General features: G+C 36.6%; 3 protein-coding genes across 4 annotated transcripts; 2 read left to right on the top strand and 1 right to left on the bottom strand.

Annotated features, from left to right (window-relative positions):
* Positions 1–47: 47 nt before the first annotated feature.
* agxta (alanine--glyoxylate and serine--pyruvate aminotransferase a) lies at positions 48–5,210 on the top strand. Its single transcript, XM_067374451.1, has 11 exons — positions 48–271; positions 733–925; positions 1,015–1,079; positions 1,156–1,256; positions 3,244–3,314; positions 3,394–3,478; positions 3,600–3,698; positions 3,856–3,925; positions 4,206–4,301; positions 4,400–4,528; positions 4,678–5,210. Exons 1-11 carry the CDS (start codon positions 113–115, stop codon positions 4,783–4,785), a joined length of 1,176 nt encoding a protein of 391 aa, XP_067230552.1. The 5' UTR covers positions 48–112; the 3' UTR covers positions 4,786–5,210.
* Positions 5,211–6,052: 842 nt separating this feature from the next.
* Positions 6,053–8,588, top strand: dtymk (deoxythymidylate kinase (thymidylate kinase)). Its single transcript, XM_067373044.1, has 5 exons — positions 6,053–6,329; positions 6,691–6,799; positions 6,930–7,020; positions 8,141–8,338; positions 8,429–8,588. The coding sequence occupies exons 1-5, from the start codon at positions 6,200–6,202 to the stop codon at positions 8,537–8,539; spliced, it is 639 nt and encodes a 212-aa protein (XP_067229145.1). The 5' UTR covers positions 6,053–6,199; the 3' UTR covers positions 8,540–8,588.
* Positions 8,589–8,684: 96 nt separating this feature from the next.
* Positions 8,685–16,808, bottom strand: atg4b (autophagy related 4B, cysteine peptidase). 2 transcript variants are annotated; one of them, XM_067373042.1, is made up of 13 exons: positions 16,749–16,808; positions 14,785–14,886; positions 14,633–14,704; positions 14,422–14,520; positions 14,222–14,323; positions 14,043–14,115; positions 13,716–13,795; positions 11,748–11,947; positions 11,524–11,602; positions 10,272–10,417; positions 9,542–9,598; positions 9,361–9,451; positions 8,685–9,272 (listed from the first exon to the last, which is right to left on the bottom strand). In XM_067373042.1, exons 1-13 carry the CDS (start codon positions 16,756–16,758, stop codon positions 9,199–9,201), a joined length of 1,185 nt encoding a protein of 394 aa, XP_067229143.1. In that variant the 5' UTR covers positions 16,759–16,808; the 3' UTR covers positions 8,685–9,198. The 2 variants fall into 2 exon arrangements, with proteins under 2 accessions (XP_067229143.1, XP_067229144.1); XM_067373043.1 differs by lacking the exon at positions 16,749–16,808 and adding an exon at positions 16,593–16,692.
* Between the last annotated feature and the right edge of the window lie 782 nt (positions 16,809–17,590).

Raw genomic sequence — 17,590 nt, 5'->3', positions numbered from 1 at the left:
GTTATAGTATGTTCAGGACTCAAAGTGAGATGATTGGCCAACAGGTGAAAGGTTTGCCCACAGTTTACATGAGTTAACCATTGCCTCAGTCTGTCAGTGTGCCGGCAGCATTATGTCCTCTCTGTCTGTTCTCCCACCGGAATGTCTGTTACAGCCTTTCCATGTCCCCAAACGGCTTATGCTCGGACCAGGACCATCCAATGTACCCGCACGAATTTCAGCAGCTGGAGCACAGCCCATGCTAGGCCACCTGCATGCAGAAACCATTGAGGTAATACAATACATGTGCTCATTAAATGCATACTATAGGGACTGACTTTTTAGGTCTTCGCTTTTATATAATATATGACGCTTTACTATTTTGAATCATATTTGCTTAAAGGGATAGTTCACCAAAAAAATAAAAAATAAATTTGATCATCATACTTACCCTTATGTTGTTCATGTCTCTTGAGCAAAACAGTTTGGTTACCAACATTCTTCAAAATATCTTATGTTCCACAGAAGAAAGAAAGTCATACATTTTTGGTGCAACATGAGGCTCAGTAAATGATGACAATGTTCTTTTTTGAGTGAACTATCCACTTAAACAGCTGCAACATAAATGACTTGGATGTGAAAAAAGAAAGCAGTAAAGTAGCTTGTTTATCAGAGATTTTAATATATATAATCCTGTCATAATTTAAAATCTATAAATGAAATTCATTCAGTGTTTGCTCAATTTTCTTTCAGATTATGAATCAGATTAAGAGTGGCATTCAGTATGCGTTTCAGACCCGAAACCGCATGACTCTGGCTGTGAGTGGACCGGGTCATGCTGCTATGGAGTGTGCCATCTTTAACTCGCTGGAGCCTGGAGAGAGTGTCCTCATAGCTGTCAATGGCATATGGGGAGAGAGGGCTGCGGAGATCGCTGAGAGGATAGGTAGTGATTCTGCTTTTAGTAGAAAGCCTGGAACAGAGAATTATAAAAGTGATTCAGAACATCAATTCATATCAAACACTCTTCCACAGGTGCCAAAGTAAACACAGTTGTAACCTCTGCTGGTGGGTACTTTACAAATGAGGAAATTGAGCAGGTAAAAATCATATATATTTCATTAACCACTTATGTATTAACTACATATGATTAACCTTGTCTGTCCTGTTTTGAAGGCATTAGACAAATACAGGCCAGTGGTGTTCTTCCTCACACATGGAGAATCCTCCACAGGAGTGGTCCACCCCATAGATGGCATTGGTGACCTTTGCCACAAGTGAGACATCTCCTCCCTGAATAGACCTTTTCCTTAAAGGGTCATGAAACCCCCCTGTTTTAGCCTGGTCGTTCACACCTCTGAGCTGGAAAATCTTTGTTAAAAATGGGCGTGTAAAGCTCTGGAAAAGTGGTAGTGTAGAGGGGGGGAAGAGGGGACTGAACAACCAATGAAACACAGACCTACAACACACTCATTATACACAATCATGAACATTAATATATGAGCACAGAGAAAAATGACAACAAACTCCCAAGCACAAGGGAGAAATGCGAAAGAATATTTAAAAGGGCTAATAATACTTTCATGCACTACAGTCTCATGATAAACGACACATAATTTAACAGAGAAAGAATAAAGACAAAGTTTAATTTTGCCCATTTTCTAAGTCTTTTGTTCATCAGAATAATCGTGTCGATGCGTTCAGATAGGCTACACCACTGTATCAGTGTCCAGTTTGCACATATATTTCATTTGAAGAAGACTTGAAGAAATATGTGTGCATACACCGTGCTGGGTCACGTTTGGTGCAGAAGAATATGTGAAATATGTCTATAAAAACTTTAAACACGGATACTTTATTCTGTATATGAGCTAGGATCCACGTGGCTAGTGTTGTTAAACTCATCGCGGAGCTCCACGCTGAAACCGATCATATGCGAGCTCCGCCTGTATATTATAATAACAGTTGTATTTTTCATGTGTTCGTATTCAAACTCCAGTTCTGATCGTATCGTGGGCAAAATACAAACAACACTCATGTGCTGCTGTGCTGGGGGAAACATACGGCTCGCGTGTCCGAACGCAGAGGTGATGAACAGCACTTTGTGACATTTGAATTATCCGCTGTAATGCGAACATATTTTCCAATTGTGCTGGTAGATTACAGCAAAACAATCCACATGCACCCAAACTTCTGCTCTGGTCGCGTCGCAGGAAAACGCATTTTTGTGTTGTTGCACTGAGGAAACGAGCACCAACGATATGCCTGAATGACAAGAGACAGAGGCGAGAGAAGTGATACTTCCTCATGCATAATACCGCAATTATAATCTTATGCATACTACAGCGCAGTGATTGGATTCAATGAGCTTTAAGTCATGAATATATGTAAAAACTGGTGACGTCAGCATGTTCGACCAGCCCATACTTGGAGCCAATCAGCACTCCGGATCCTGCCGGTGGTACATGATGACGTCAGATTTTGTGACGTTGCTCCGACTTTGCTTTTCAAACAGGAAGACAGAAATCGCTCTGAAAAATGCAAAAATAGCTAATTTCAAATTATTAGATAAATTATATAAAAATAAATTATTATTATTAATTTCAAAGTACCTGTAGTGTTTTCAATGACGTGCAGCCTATACATATCTGTTCTGGGGTTTCAGGACCCTTTAAAAAACCCTTTAAAGACCCATTTTATAAACTTTGAGGTCACCTTTAGCAGATGCAACAGGCTTCCTCTTCTGAGAAAAAATGTATTGCTGCCTCATGTTGCACTACACAGATTTTTGTCCAATCAAATGCTGTCTAGAATGAAAACGTTCCTCCCCCTAATACATTCTGCCATGACTAACCAGTAGTACATAATTTACGATGGATGGATGGATGGATGGATGGATGGATGGATGGATGGATGGATGGATGGATGGATGGATGGATGGATGGATGGATGGATGGATGGATGGATGGATGGATGGATGGATGGATGGATGGATGGATGGATGGATGGATGGATGGATGGGTGGGTGGGTGGGTGGATGGATGGATGTGACTGAGGTATTTAAATGTGATAGATGGATGGATGGATGGGGTCCTGGTATTCCCTACATTCTGGGGACCAAATGTCCCCACAAGGATAGTAATAGCAGTAAATTTGACCTTATGGGGACATTTTTGGTCCCCATGAGGAAACAAGCTTATAAATCAGAAAGTTTTCTGAGATGTGAGTGTGTGTTTAATGAGTAATTTCTTTTCGGTCACTCAGGTACAACTGTTTATTTCTGGTTGATTCAGTAGCGGCATTGGGAGGTACTCCCATCTACATGGATGAGCAAGGTATCATCATGTTACATGTTCTGGCACCATAATCACTGCCTGAGGTCCATGATTTAAAATGTACATTTTGTATCTCTAGGTATTGATATTATGTATACTGGCTCTCAGAAGGTCTTGAACGCCCCTCCAGGAACTGCACCAATCTCCTTCAGTGAGAGAGCATGGTGAGACAAAACAGCTCCAAGGAAGATTTTTTTTTTTTTTTTTCATTATTATGTGGGAAAGAAAAACAAATCTCTAAAACACCCTCTCTCTCTTTTTTTTTTTTTTTTTTTGGCAAAACAGTCAGAAAATATTTAACAGGAAAACAAAACCAATCTCTTACTTCTTGGACATGAGCTGGTTGGCAAATTATTGGGGTTGTGATGACAAGCCTGTACGCGCGTAAGGACCATTTATCAGTTTTAGCACAGACATATTATCATTAAACACTAAAGGCCTACAGTCCGAAACATAAATCAATATGTCAATTCTCTATCACTAAACAATGAAAGAATATTGCGCATATATGATAAAGTTTCTGTAACTGTTGTTTGTGCAGTTATCACCACACCGGACCTATATCTTCCTTCTACGGTCTGCGGGAGAGTCTGGCCATTCTCGCAGAGACAGTGAGATCATATTCTGTCTTACACTCACATTTCAGTTTTTTCCTGGCATTAATACATTATGATCATCTGAAGAGCAAACGACCAAAAACATCAGCATGAATTAGTAAATCTGAGAAACATAAGGGATTTTTTTTTATTAAAAAATATGCACAATGTGCACAGATAAATCACTTTAAATAAATATTGCAATAATAATTTAATTTAAAAACAAGAATTGCCAATTTTGATTTCATGGTGACTGTCTTTAACTAAAGCATTTCTTTGCCACATATTTTTATAGGGTCTTGAAAACTCATGGAAACGGCACAAAGAGGTTGCGGAGTACTTCCATAAAGGCTTAGAAGAAATGGGCCTAAAACTGTTTGTGCAGGATAAGGTTGGTAGAAGAAATGGAGCCTTGAAGATCACAAAAAAATCTCACATAGCATGCAAATCAAATTGATGTAGTATTACCTGTTCTGAAAACTCTTATAGAAAGCAAGACTGCCAACAGTGACCACAATAGTAGCTCCCCCAGGATATGACTGGCGGGAAATCACAGGGTACATTATGAAGACCTTTAACATTGAAATCTCTGGGGGACTGGGACCATCTGCTGGCATGGTAAGAAGCTTTTGGATTTGATTAATCATAACTGACAAGACACCAGGACAACAAACCATTCCCAGTACAATGACATAGTGTGTTAAAGAGACGCATGGGTCAGTAATTGTAAATGTACTGTAAATGTTTTGTTTCTCATGTTTTTACAGGTTTTGCGTGTGGGACTGATGGGATGTAACAGCAGCAAGGCCAATGTGGACATGGTGTTGGAGGCCTTGGCTGATGCTCTTAAACACTGCCACAAGAGCAGAGTCTGACCGGTCATCAATAACAAGTTCAGCTTTCAACCCTATATCAGTGGTTTGAGATTGTTTTTAGTGACAACACCCTTTGAAAGTAGGAAAAAAGTCATTTGCATATTACTTTAGCTGATATACTAGTACAATACTAGTAGTTGTTACATTTTTATAGGATACAACTTCTTGTATTTTTCATCTTTTAGTTTTTTTTTTCTTTTTCTGATGAATAAATGACTTAGAAATTACTTTTTGTAAGCTGGCCATTGTTCTGTTATTTTCTGAGTATTTTCCATTTTGTAAAAACATTTCAGTTTTATAAAGTGGTTCTTGCAATATCCCCAAATAAACTAAAACATAAAAAGTGCTTTAGTGTTTGAAATATAAAAGGAATAATTCAGCCAAAACAAAGTCTTTTCATTTACTCACCCTCATGTAGCTCCAAACCTGTCTTGATCTTGTTCAGATGGTTTTGCAGGATCTTGGGCTGTGTTGAACTCCTGAGGCATATCAGTGAATGCAGATCTTATTGTAAACTATTCAACCAAAGATGCAACAAAACGTGTTTTTCCTGGTAAGGCAAATAAAGCCAGCTTAACAAAAGCTTGCTGAAATGTATGTTTGACAGAGTGAAGAAACAAACCACAGTTTTCTCCAGACTCCAGGTTCACAATCCTCCTTCTCTAAGAAGGCCTGCATCACAGCCTTCTCCCTCCCCAGTTGCACCTCATTGGCTAAAATTGAGTAAAAAAAAAAAAATCTATAGGCATAATATCTAAAATGTTGTTTGGCTGCATCCAATGATCTATATAAAAATATAATCACAGATTAAACTTTTTCACTGTGTAAGGATATGACGTGGCACCTATGCGTGGCACGCACTGGCGAATGGCGTATGCAAATTCACGGCAAATTATGGTTTTGTAATTTTAAAATTTTAATTTTAAAAAATGAGAAAAAAAGCTCTAAAACGTACATTGTTTATATGTTTATAAAATTGTATTTAGATAAAGTAAACACGGTTTTGAAGATAGATTTTTTTTGCACTCTCATTAATAACATTTTGTTAATATATAACATTTTCATCAAAATAAGTATTTAATATGCAAAAAAAGGTTTGAATACAAATTCAATAAAGGCATAAATGCCGACAATGAATATTGGTAACTTACTTCATTACACTTTGCTTAAGTAAATAAATAATATAATATATTAAATCTGCCTAATGACTGAGGTTGATAAAAACTGAAAAGGAAAGAATCACATTTGTCCATTCGCGGCCACCGTAGAAGTGGAATGACGTACAACTGTTTAGGCTGGGTTTTTTTAAAAAAGGAAAATACCGCGTAAATATTTCACAGCCTATGAAAGATTTGCTCTCCATTGTTAGTATTTCCTCCCTGTTCTTCCACCTTTTTAGTTGATTTTAAGAGCCATGTCTTGCAGAAGAGGAGCTTTGATTGTTCTGGAAGGAGTTGACAGAGCCGGGAAAACCACACAATGCCAAAAACTTGTGCAGGCGTTACAACAGAGCGGACGAGCGGCAGAAATTATGCGATTTCCAGGTGAAAATCACTTATCTTTGACTATCCCATATGAACCTGTTTGTGGAGCTTTACCTAGACAGACTCTGAAATAGTAACGTGATAGTGAAGCATCCCGCAGTTTTTGCAGCTCTTATATGTTTTTTTTTAAAAAAAACATTGTTACACCGTTTGTGAAATCAATAGGACATATAAATGTGTCTCAAATCCAGTCGGTGAGCTGCCTAACTAGACAACATAAAATTCGTAATACAAAATAAGAGAAAACATAATTTATTTCCAACTTCACGCATGACAGTGCTTGCTGGGTTTTGAGACGGCCTTAATCCATGTGCAGTGTTTGTATTTCTTGTACTGAGGATAAAAGGTTTCTTTTATACAGACAGAACCACTAAGATTGGTCAACTCATCAGTTCATACCTGGAGAAAAAGAGTAATCTGGAGGATCACACTGTTCACCTGCTGTTTTCTGCAAACCGATGGGAAATGGTGTAGGTTATCACTGCAGAATTGTATTATTAATCCAGTAAAGTGCATGCACAGTAATGCTTCATTGATTTATCATTCATTAAGTAGATTGACTGTTCTGTCACCCAATCAGTCTCTGTTTTCTTACTTCAGGCCTCTAATGAAACAGAAGTTGGAACAAGGGATAAATCTAGTGGTGGACCGCTATGCGTTTTCAGGAGTGGCTTTTACTAGTGCCAAGCCTGTGAGTGTTTTCATTTTAGTGTCACTTTAACATACTGGGAAAATAAAAATAAAATAAAATATACACTGCCATTCAATTGTTTGGGGTCAGTAAGTTTTTATATATTTACAAAAGAATTTGATTTTAAATAAATATTACTTTTAACTTTCTATTAATCAAAGAATCCTAAAAATGTATCATTTCCCACAAACACTGATACTAAAAAATGTTAGACATTAGAATAACAGGAATAAATTACATTTTCAAATACTAATAATATAATAGAAAGGTTATTTTAAAAGATATCACAATGCTTCACTGCATTTTTTACTGAAATAAAAGCCTTAGTGAGCATAAGAGACTTCGGCAACACTTTACAATAAGGTTCATTAGTTAATGTATTAACTAACACGAACTAACCATGGGAAATACATTTGTTACTGTATTTACTAATCTTCATTAACATTAGATAATGAAAATAGTTCATTGTTTGTTCACAGTGCATTAACTAATGTTAACAAGATTTTAATAATGTATTAGTAAATGTTGAAATTAACAAAGATTAATAAATGCTGTATAAGTGCAGTTCATTATTAGTTCAATAATGTAGTTAACTAATGAACCTTATTGTGAAGTGTTACCGAGACTTCTTTCAAAAACAATTCTTACAAACCCCAAACTTTTTTTAAAAATGTAGTTTAGTGTATATTCTTAAATACTTCCTTAAAGGGATAGTTCACTCAAATCTAAATTTGGTAATTTACTCCCCCTCAAGTTGTTCCAAACCTGTGTAAATTTCATTGTTCTGCTGAACACAAAGGAATATATTTGAAAGAATGTTTGTAACCAGTCAGATCTTGCCCCCCATTGACTGCCATAGTAGGAAAAAAAAAGAGAAAAAAAAATACTATCAAGAGGGGAGTCAGTTTGTAACCAGTCTTCCAAATATCTTCCTTCGTGTTCGTTTAGAACAAAGACATTTATACAGGTTTGGAATAACTTGTGGGTGAGTAAATAATTTTCATTGTTGGGTGAACTATCCTTTTTAAGGTATTTTACAGTTGTTTATTTTTGAAACAGTTAACAGGATCTGAATCTGGTCAGATGTAGAGACATTAATTTAGCTGTTTGATATATTCAGGGCTTCTCTCTGGAGTGGTGCATGAATCCAGATGTGGGACTTCCAAAACCAGACATGGTGATGTTTCTGCAGCTCAATCCTAATATGGCAGCAAACCGTGGAGAATATGGAATTGAACGGTATGAGACGAGTGCTTTCCAACGCACAGTTCATCAAAGGTTTGAAGAGCTCATGCAAGATTCCTCAGTCAACTGGAAGGTGATGTATCTAGTGTAATCCTAATTATTGTACATTTGCAGTAGGTAACTATCTTTTGAATTAGTTTATCTTTTGTCTTTCTTCATCTAGGTGATTGATGCTGCAAGAACCATAGAAGAGGTGCACAAAGATATTAAGCATTTGAGTGAAGAAATCATCCGTTTAGTGGAGAATCAGCCAGTTGGAAAGCTGTGGAGCTGAACGGATCTCCAACTGCTTTTATATAAACTTTCTTTAGTTTTTTTCCTGTCACTTGTAAATAGTGGAAAAACCTAAGAAATTTTAATTGTTTTATTTTTATCTTTTAATGATTAAATAAATATTCATAAAATAAACTTGTGTACAGAGATTTTAAACATGAAGACAAAATCATTCTTGTATAATTACAAGCAATCCTATGCAGTCTGCAAATGCCCAACCTTCCTTGGTTGTCATTTACAATTTCATACAGGTCCAAAATTTCACTGACTTTCATTGGTTGAGAGTAATTGCTAAATCAAATTTGATTAGCATGTCTCCTACCCAAAACCATAAAATGTGTTATGGCAAACCTGTTTAAGTTAAGGGGGTAAAAAGGCACCATATCACTTAAAAATTAATCTGTTAAGACTCAATATGGATACACATAAATGCAACAAAGTACATACATACTGATGGTCCTGAGTGCTTGTGACCATGAAACCTGACCTCGGCTCACTCAGGGTGACAAAGAGCAGTCAGTATAGCTGTTTAAGAAGAAAGCTGTGTGTTTGACGCAGGTGACTATTCCACAGTGGCCTTGGACGTCAATGGTATTCTTCTGTTTCCTCTGAGGCGGCTTTACCACAGAACTCTGAAAGTCTGGCAAATGCAACTGTTCTTCACAAAGACAGGATTTCAAATTCTTCATCCTCAGAATCAAAGAAGCGCTCGAGCCGGTCTGAATCTGAAAAGTCTGTTGAGGAACAATAACATATGGTGTGTATTTATAAACGTAAATCTTAAGAGTTTTGAATCTATGAACAAGCAGTTTAAGAGATTACCTGGAGTAAGATTAAGTACATCAGTGCTAATTAGATGAGATGGCTGACTGTCTACTAATTCAAACATAGGAAGACCTCTACAGTTGGAAACCTTTTCAAGGGAAAAACAAAAGTGAAAAGCGAACCAGAGGCACAAACATAAACAGAGACCAGGAAAAATAGTCATTTTTGCCTTAAGTACCTTACGAATCTGTGCACACCAGTCATCAAAATCATCCTCTGTTTGACAGAAGAAGCCCTGATGGACAAAATTTGGCAAACATGATACTGTTATTCAAAGGAAATGACTTTTTACTGTTTTTGACACCTAACAACAACTGTATTTACCTATTTAATCCCAAAGTTTTCCAAGCTAAGTGAGCACATGTGTTTTACTCTTTTGATATCAGGCAACTGTGAGGAAAATGGACTGATAATCCAAGAATAAATACATATTTCTCTTTAACAGTACTTCTAAATATACATATACAGCTGTATTACAGCCATTACTCCAGTCTTCAGTATCACAATTTCCTTCAGAAATCATTCTAATATGCTGATTTGGTGCTTTTTGTGGACATTGATCTTTTTTGTTGTTGTTATGTGGGATTAAATGGGTTAATCAGTTGTGTGCTACTAGGTGGACATAAATAATACTGAAATGAATCATTTGTTTCTTTGGTAACACTTTATTTTGATGGTCACTTTTGAACATTTCTGTTGACTATAAGTTTCTTTGGAACTACATGTCAACTAACTGTCATTTGAGCCTTAGTAGACAGACATTTTATTGAGTATAAGTAACTTTGCAAGTACGATCAAATGAGAGTTATTAGACATGTAGGTGCAGCGTTACTTATAGTCAACAGAATATGTTAAAGGGACCATCAAAATAAAGTGAAACTGTTTCTTCTGCATCAAGCCCTACTTACAGCAGCAATGGAGGGGTCAAGCTCACAGATGTGCATTCGGCAGGGAGGGTGCTGGCAGTGGTAGGAGTCATCTGGGAACTGACCGCATTCACTTGGGTCCACTGCTGGCTGAGTTGTATGGGGGTCTAGATAAATGAGCTCATCACCTGCAGGGCGCCATCAATAAGAAAAGATAATGAAGCCGTTGAAACTCAATATGCTGCCATTCAGCATTTAACATTTACATATTCTATACCACACAGGTAAACCTCTCAAGAGTCCCAGTAAAAACAGTAATGCTTCAAAACTCACATTAAGTGACATCCCAACACAATGGTTTGTTAAATACAAACAAAAATGTCATTGTATTAAAATAAAAGTATACAAAAAAATAATAATTTACACCATTAAAGGTGCAGTGTGTAAATTTTAGCGGCCTCTAGCAGTGAGGTTGCGAATTGCTCAGTCCACCGCTCACCCCTCCCTTTTGAAGCACGTAGACACGCTACAGTGGCCAACACAGGACAAAGATGTTGTCTGAGACAGCAGAGAGTAGCCAGTAAAGCTATGAGGTTTCTTAATTTTAACAAAGAACGATCTCTGTTTCTAATAAACCAGAGGACTACTACTACTACTACCAGTGACAATGCAAGCTGCCTCTAAAAACACCAACGAAGAAGAAGGACATAGTGACGAAACATGCTCGGTAGATAGAAATGGCTCATTCTAAGGTACTAAAAACATAATGGTTCATTATGTAAGGTCTTTATACACCACTGAAAACATAGTTATGTATATTTTATTGCATTTCTGTCAGTAGATCCTCCTAAAATTTACACACTGCACCTTTAAGGACATTGTGATTGACAAACCATATTTAAATTAATGTAGTATGGGCTGTGCCCATCTTTCATCACACAGAGTTAATATTTAAGGTTTTTAAAATTGAGGACGACACACTACTTTGTACATGTTAGCATCTGCCTAATTTGACTAGCTACCAAGTACACCAGACAAATTTGCGGCAACATACCGTAGATACTGATTCGCAGACGATATTTGGTTCTGCCAATAACAAAAGGTATGGGAAACGTTTACTTATTTTGCTCTCCAAACTATGTGCTGATAAATTATTAGTTGCACCTAATTTTTTGCATTTAGTATTGTTTTTCCCTCTCATCCGAGATTCTTATCAGACGGTAAACCATTTGGTTCATGAGCCACTAACTGAGAACAGACTTTTTATAGGTTTAGCTTGAAAAACTCTGCTTACCTACAAAGCCAATGAAGTAATGGGCGCTGTTTGGCTTTCCACCTATTACTCCTAAAGACTGAGGCATCATGAAGCATTGCTGTGGATAAGACATGAAAATAAAGCCCACTGCTTGTACAGCAAGTAGATAAAGTACAGCTATAGTAGATAAAGACATTCTACTCACGCTTAACGGGTAACAGTATTCACATCAATTCATACAACAGATAATGTTATAGATTTACCTTGAGTGGTTCAATATAAGCTTCGTTGATATCACTGAGGCCCAGTCTTAGAGGAATCAGCAGAACAAGGGGTTTCCACAGAGCCGTCTCCTCTTCTGCCATAGCACAAGCCCCCTCCAGATCACCATTCATCTCCCGAGGCTCATCAGAAATCGCACATGCACCCCTGTCGAAGTCCAGCCACGGCATACACAGCCTCTCTACGGACAGCCAGTACAAACAACCATTATCAAATACCTTAGTCATTTATGGCCTAATTGGGACAATTGTGAAATCAGACATCCTCTCTCAAGAATTTGTCCTGACACTAAAAACATCTGATACACACACAACTGTATAAAGGTAAAGTACAACCTTGATAAAAAATATTCAGCCCTCAATATGGTTTTTGCAATTCTGCAATAACCTAAGACACTTTGACTAAGTTACAAAAGTCATTAGGTAGATTTACATTTGCAGTTATAATCAAGCTACGGTCTCTGTCCAAGTTGACTATGATATCTATGAACAAGATTTCTATGGGAAAACCATCTTCAAGCTATTGCACAAAAAGGAAGGTTTGGGGAAACTGACAAAAAAACAAAAGCTGTTGTATGTAGAAACTTGAAAGACATAAGGCCTTATGGTTTGATTAAACCAAAGTCAAACTTTTGGCTCAAACAAAAAGTTGTTTGTGTGGCGTACAATCTAACACTTCACATCAGCCAAGTAACAACATGGCCACAGTGAAATATGCTGATTGTAGTGTTATTATGTGAAACACCTGGAGATTTTGGATAAAAACCTACTCCCTTTTGTAAGCGAGTATAAACTAAGGACGTTTCAGTAGGGCAACAACCTAAAGCACACTGCCAGAAATTGATGAAATGAAGAAATTGATGCCCTTGAGTGGCTTACTCAGAGTCTTGACTTCAATCTCTGAAAGAATAAACTGCTGTTCACTGCAACTCCTCAACTAACAAGGTACAGTTTGAGTGGTTTTGCAAAGAGGAATGGGCTAATATTGCTCCATAACATTGTGTAAAATTAAGAAGGATCTAAGGCTGATAATTGTAATATCTCTGAAGCTGGTTCAACCAAGTACTAAAGAAAGGGAACAAATACTTATTATCTACTGACTAATTAAAATTAACATTCAGTTATTAACTTTCAGTTTATTTTTTAATATAAGTATATTTATTTTTGGGTTGCAAAGTTGCAGAAGCAAGTGATGTAAAAATAATAATAATAAAATCATGTCATCTCTTCTCTATGTATTCAAATATAGCAAAGCACAATAGTCTACTCTATTTACAGATTACTTAGCTTCAATAGTCTTTTCCAGTTATATTTCATGACTAAAAATCACAAAAAGCAAAACATAATTTATGAAACAACTGTGAACTGTGTATTAAAACTGGTCTGTTGTGTACTAACCCTAATTAGCAATTACACAAAAAAAAAAAAAATCCACTAATCAGGCATCACAGCTACCAGAAGAGGCATGTCCGATTGTGACATATTTAATGTAAATAGTGACCCAAAAATGAAAATTCAGTCATCTCTTCAATTTTCTCATTTACCAATATAAGGAGATATTTTGAAGAATGTTGACATCTATTTTATGGACAAAAAACATGTATCAGATCATAAAACTAATCATTTAAATATAATCTTGAAATATTATTAGGAGATCTAGTGACAACTGATATTTATATGCATTTTGCAAAATAATATGCAATATTATTTTATGTTAGCAGTCATACAGGTTTGGAATGACATAAGGTGAGTAAATAATGACAGAATTTGGTGAACTATCCCTTCAAATATACTGGCTAATTATATCATGCTTTCAGCTACTAATAAGAGTAAAGTATAGTCAGCTCAAATCCATTCCCATAGAATCCCACAGATTCCCCTCTAAATTAGTGCAAAAAAAAGCAAAAGAAGTCTGCAGATTCCAAGTGGGCACTATGAAAGAGAACTCACTGATTTCCTCTATGACCACAGTATTGTCCATAGCTACATGAACTGCCAGTCGGCTCCAGGAGTCAAAAACTGCCAGTTTCCTAGATGGGCATGGAAGTTTAGATGGTTTTATTCCAATATAGCAAAGCACAATAGTTTATTTAAAGATTACTTAGCTTCAGTAGTCTTTTCCAGTTATATTTCATGACTAAAAGTCACAACAACAACAACAAAAAAATAATAATAATAACTAAATATATAACTAAAAACCACAAAAAGCAAAACAAAAGTTTAAATATTTAAATAATAATTTAAAAAAATATATTTAATTTGACTTTGCCAACTTACTTGAGTACCTGTGCCACTGTATTTGGACCATACCATTGGCCTATAGACTTGCCCTCACCTACACCCATCTGAGCTGAAAAAAAGAACAAGCCATGTCATCTACAGTAATTTACCTGTCAAGAGAGTAACTTAACACTCTTCCTATAATATTCAAGCAGCAAGTAGATAAGGAGTAGTACCTATTTGATGTATGGAATAATAGCTGTCCTTCTTGTCAATGAAGGCATTGAGGATACTGATATATTCTGCTCTCTGCCGCTGACCTGGACTCCATCTCCAGTCTAATAAAACATACAAACACACATCTCAGATATCAGCAAACCTCATCTCATAATCACCAACCACATAACACACAAGTTTTCAAATGTGGTAGTCTTACCTCTACCCAAGTGTCTGAAGATCAATGCCTCCCCAAGAATCATCTGCCCACATCGAAGCATGCAGCCCCAACCAGTGTCTGAAGTGGGCCCAGTGCCACCTGTAACATTATGTCCATTAACAAACCAAACTAAACAGATTTATCTATCCGGATGAATAATTAAATGCAGCCTTTGGACGATAAAAATAGGATTGAGGACTTTGACCCTCACCAATTGGCTGAAAGTTCTTTCTGTACGTGAACCACAAACGTGACGTGACGTCTGCCAGAATCTCATCCTTCTCTGGGACACAAAGAACACAGTGTTACAAACAAGAACCAAACACATCAGCACAAAACCTTCAATGTCTACCACTGTATTACCCGTTAGAGCACTGAACTCCTTTCCCAAAATCCAGACAGGCTCGGAGGTCTCTGGGAAATCTTCGATCTCTCCAAAGCGCAATGAGTCGTATGTGAGAGTAGCTTTTGGGAGAAAAACCAATGACCAAATGGAAGCTCAACTACTTACACAGACCAACAAAATATTACCAAATAATTTGTAAAAACAAAGACATTGTTTGGCACATTTTTAGTCTCTTTAGTAGGCCTAACCATCTGATGCAAAAATTATTAAAGGGGTTAGTTCACCCAAAAATGAAAATAATGTCATTTATTACTCACCCTCATGTCGTTCTACACCCGTACGACCTTCGTTCATCTTCAGAACACAAATTAAGATATTTTGATTAAATCCGATGGCTCAGTGAGGCCTCTATTGAAAGCAAAGCCATTCAAACTATAAAGATCCATAAAGGTACTAAATACACATTTAAATCAGTTCATGCGAGTTCAGTAGTTCTAACTTAATATTATAAAGCGACGAGAATATTTTTTGTGCACCAAAAAAACAAAATAATGACTTTTCAACAATATGTCATGATGGCCGATTTCAAAACACTGCTTTGGATCTTTACGATTCGAATCAGTGATTCAGATCTCCTATCAAACGGCTAAACTGCTAAAATCACGTGACTTTGGCGCTCCGAGTCACTGATTTGATTCGTAATGGTCCTAAGCAGTGTTTTGAAATCGGCCATCATAAGATATTGTTGAAAAGTCATTATTTAGTTTTTTTTGGAGCACAAAAAGTATTCTCGTCGCTTTATAATATTAAGGTTGAAACACTGTAGTCTCATGAACTGTTTTAAATATGTTTTTAGTACCTTTCTGTATCTTGAGAGGTTCAGTGGCATTGCTGTCTAGAGGCCTCACTAAGCCATCGGATTTCATCAAAAATATCTTAATTTGTGTTCTGAAGACGAACAAAGGTCTTACTGGTGTGGAACGACATGAGGGTGAGTAATTAATGACATTTTCATTTTTGGGGTGAACTAACCCTTTAAGAATGATCACAATTATCTCATTGTTTCAACAATGATGTATTTGGAAGGAGTTTCACATCTGTCCAATGGAATAAAAGATATAGTTTCATGAACAAACACGCAACAAATAAAGCATTTATTAATCTAAGATAATTCTGTTACTATTAGTTAACTATTTTTTTTACATATACATTTTAACTGTTCAAGATTTGTAAGTCAACCATTTTTTAAATAAATATGAATTTACAATGAATAATGCTATATTTATAAATTAACATTAACTTAAATTAATAAACTAATCCATTAGCTAATGTTAACAAACTGAACGTTATTGTAAAGTGGTACCTCAATTTTTCACTGCCTTTGTCCCGCTGTGTAACGTTATGTGTAACTTTACTTAGACTCTTAAGTTTAATTCTGTGTAAAACGGCTGTTAATTGTAAAGGATATCATTTATCAAAGGGTTAAAGCCATGGCACAGTGCACGAAAGTCCCTGTGATAAATGTTACTGGCAAACATATTATTGGAGTAGGCAGAAATTTGATAAACGACATGGACAGCCTCCCAAAAGCATTTCCAGCTCAACAGTATCAGTCGTGGGCTGGAACGCTCCTATGATGCTCAAAAACGCTTGTCAATATTGGCAGCTGACTAGACTCGAAAACAGCCAAACAGTTTTCACGGGTGGTCGTGACATTTTGGTGCAGTGACATCTAGAAGACAAAACAGTGTCCGTCCCTTATCTGACAGCAGACTGTTCTGTTTTACTGTCCAGTTGGTAGCAGTTGGGACATCTATCTATGTACCATATTTAACGACAAAATCCCAAACTGTAGATGCGGCATCTCCAATAACAGGCGCGTACTTGGTTGTCGAAAGAAGAATGTTGCTTTTTAACAATTTCATGACACCTGAACAGATGACCGAAATATAAAGGAATTGTTTTCTTGCGGTTTTCTTACCTGCATCCATCCCGACAGTGATTCAGCCTATCTTGTTTGTTGAGTGTTCCTTACACTGCACTAACCAATACGAAATCACTTCCGCTTTGGACAGCAAGCGTAATTTTTGCGGTAACCAATCAAATCCTTTCTATGGATTTGTTGGTGTTTTCAACCAATAGAATTTATTTTAAGGCGGGACATGTTGCCTTCCCTAGGAATCAGATATAAACAAGCTGGAGCAATTGAGCAATCCGACATGAAATAAAAAGAGCTGTGGAATGTAACTCTACATAAAATGTGAATTCTCTTAAAAAGTAAGTGATAGGAGATGGACTTATCACGCGTATTCAGTTTTGTAAATCAAAATTATCATTATTATTAAACATTATTATTAGATAAATCGCCTTATTGTTGTGATCATCCTCAACACAACTGTGCTTTGTGCTGTGATAACTTTAAATCATTGAGCGCCTGTAGTTCCACTTACAGCCACTAGGTGCCACTGAGTTGTCGCAATTGGAAATTATAACGCAGAAAGTTAACATTACAGATCATATTACAAATAATTGGCTTTTATCTTAATCAACAGACTATCATAGTCTTCCATTTTTCCCAACAGCTATGATAGTAGTTGTAAAACACAGTCACATGCATTAATATGCTTTGTGCTTATGCTGTAAATCAGTAAGACCCTCTATATAAATTCATGTGTAAAGGAAACCACATGTTGAGTGATCACCATAGTAAAAATATCTCTAAACTATTCTATCTGATCTAAACTGCTTCCTCCCACTCGCTTTCCACCAATGTGTTGTTACAGTAATGTTGTGTACAATTATCAGTATGAAGGCTTTATTATG

The sequence above is a fragment of the Chanodichthys erythropterus genome, chromosome 21 (genome assembly GCF_024489055.1).
Source record: "Chanodichthys erythropterus isolate Z2021 chromosome 21, ASM2448905v1, whole genome shotgun sequence".
Classification (NCBI taxonomy): domain Eukaryota; kingdom Metazoa; phylum Chordata; class Actinopteri; order Cypriniformes; family Xenocyprididae; genus Chanodichthys; species Chanodichthys erythropterus.
The sequence above is the reverse complement of the archived record's forward strand: the minus strand, read 5'-3'. Positions and strand labels throughout refer to the sequence as shown.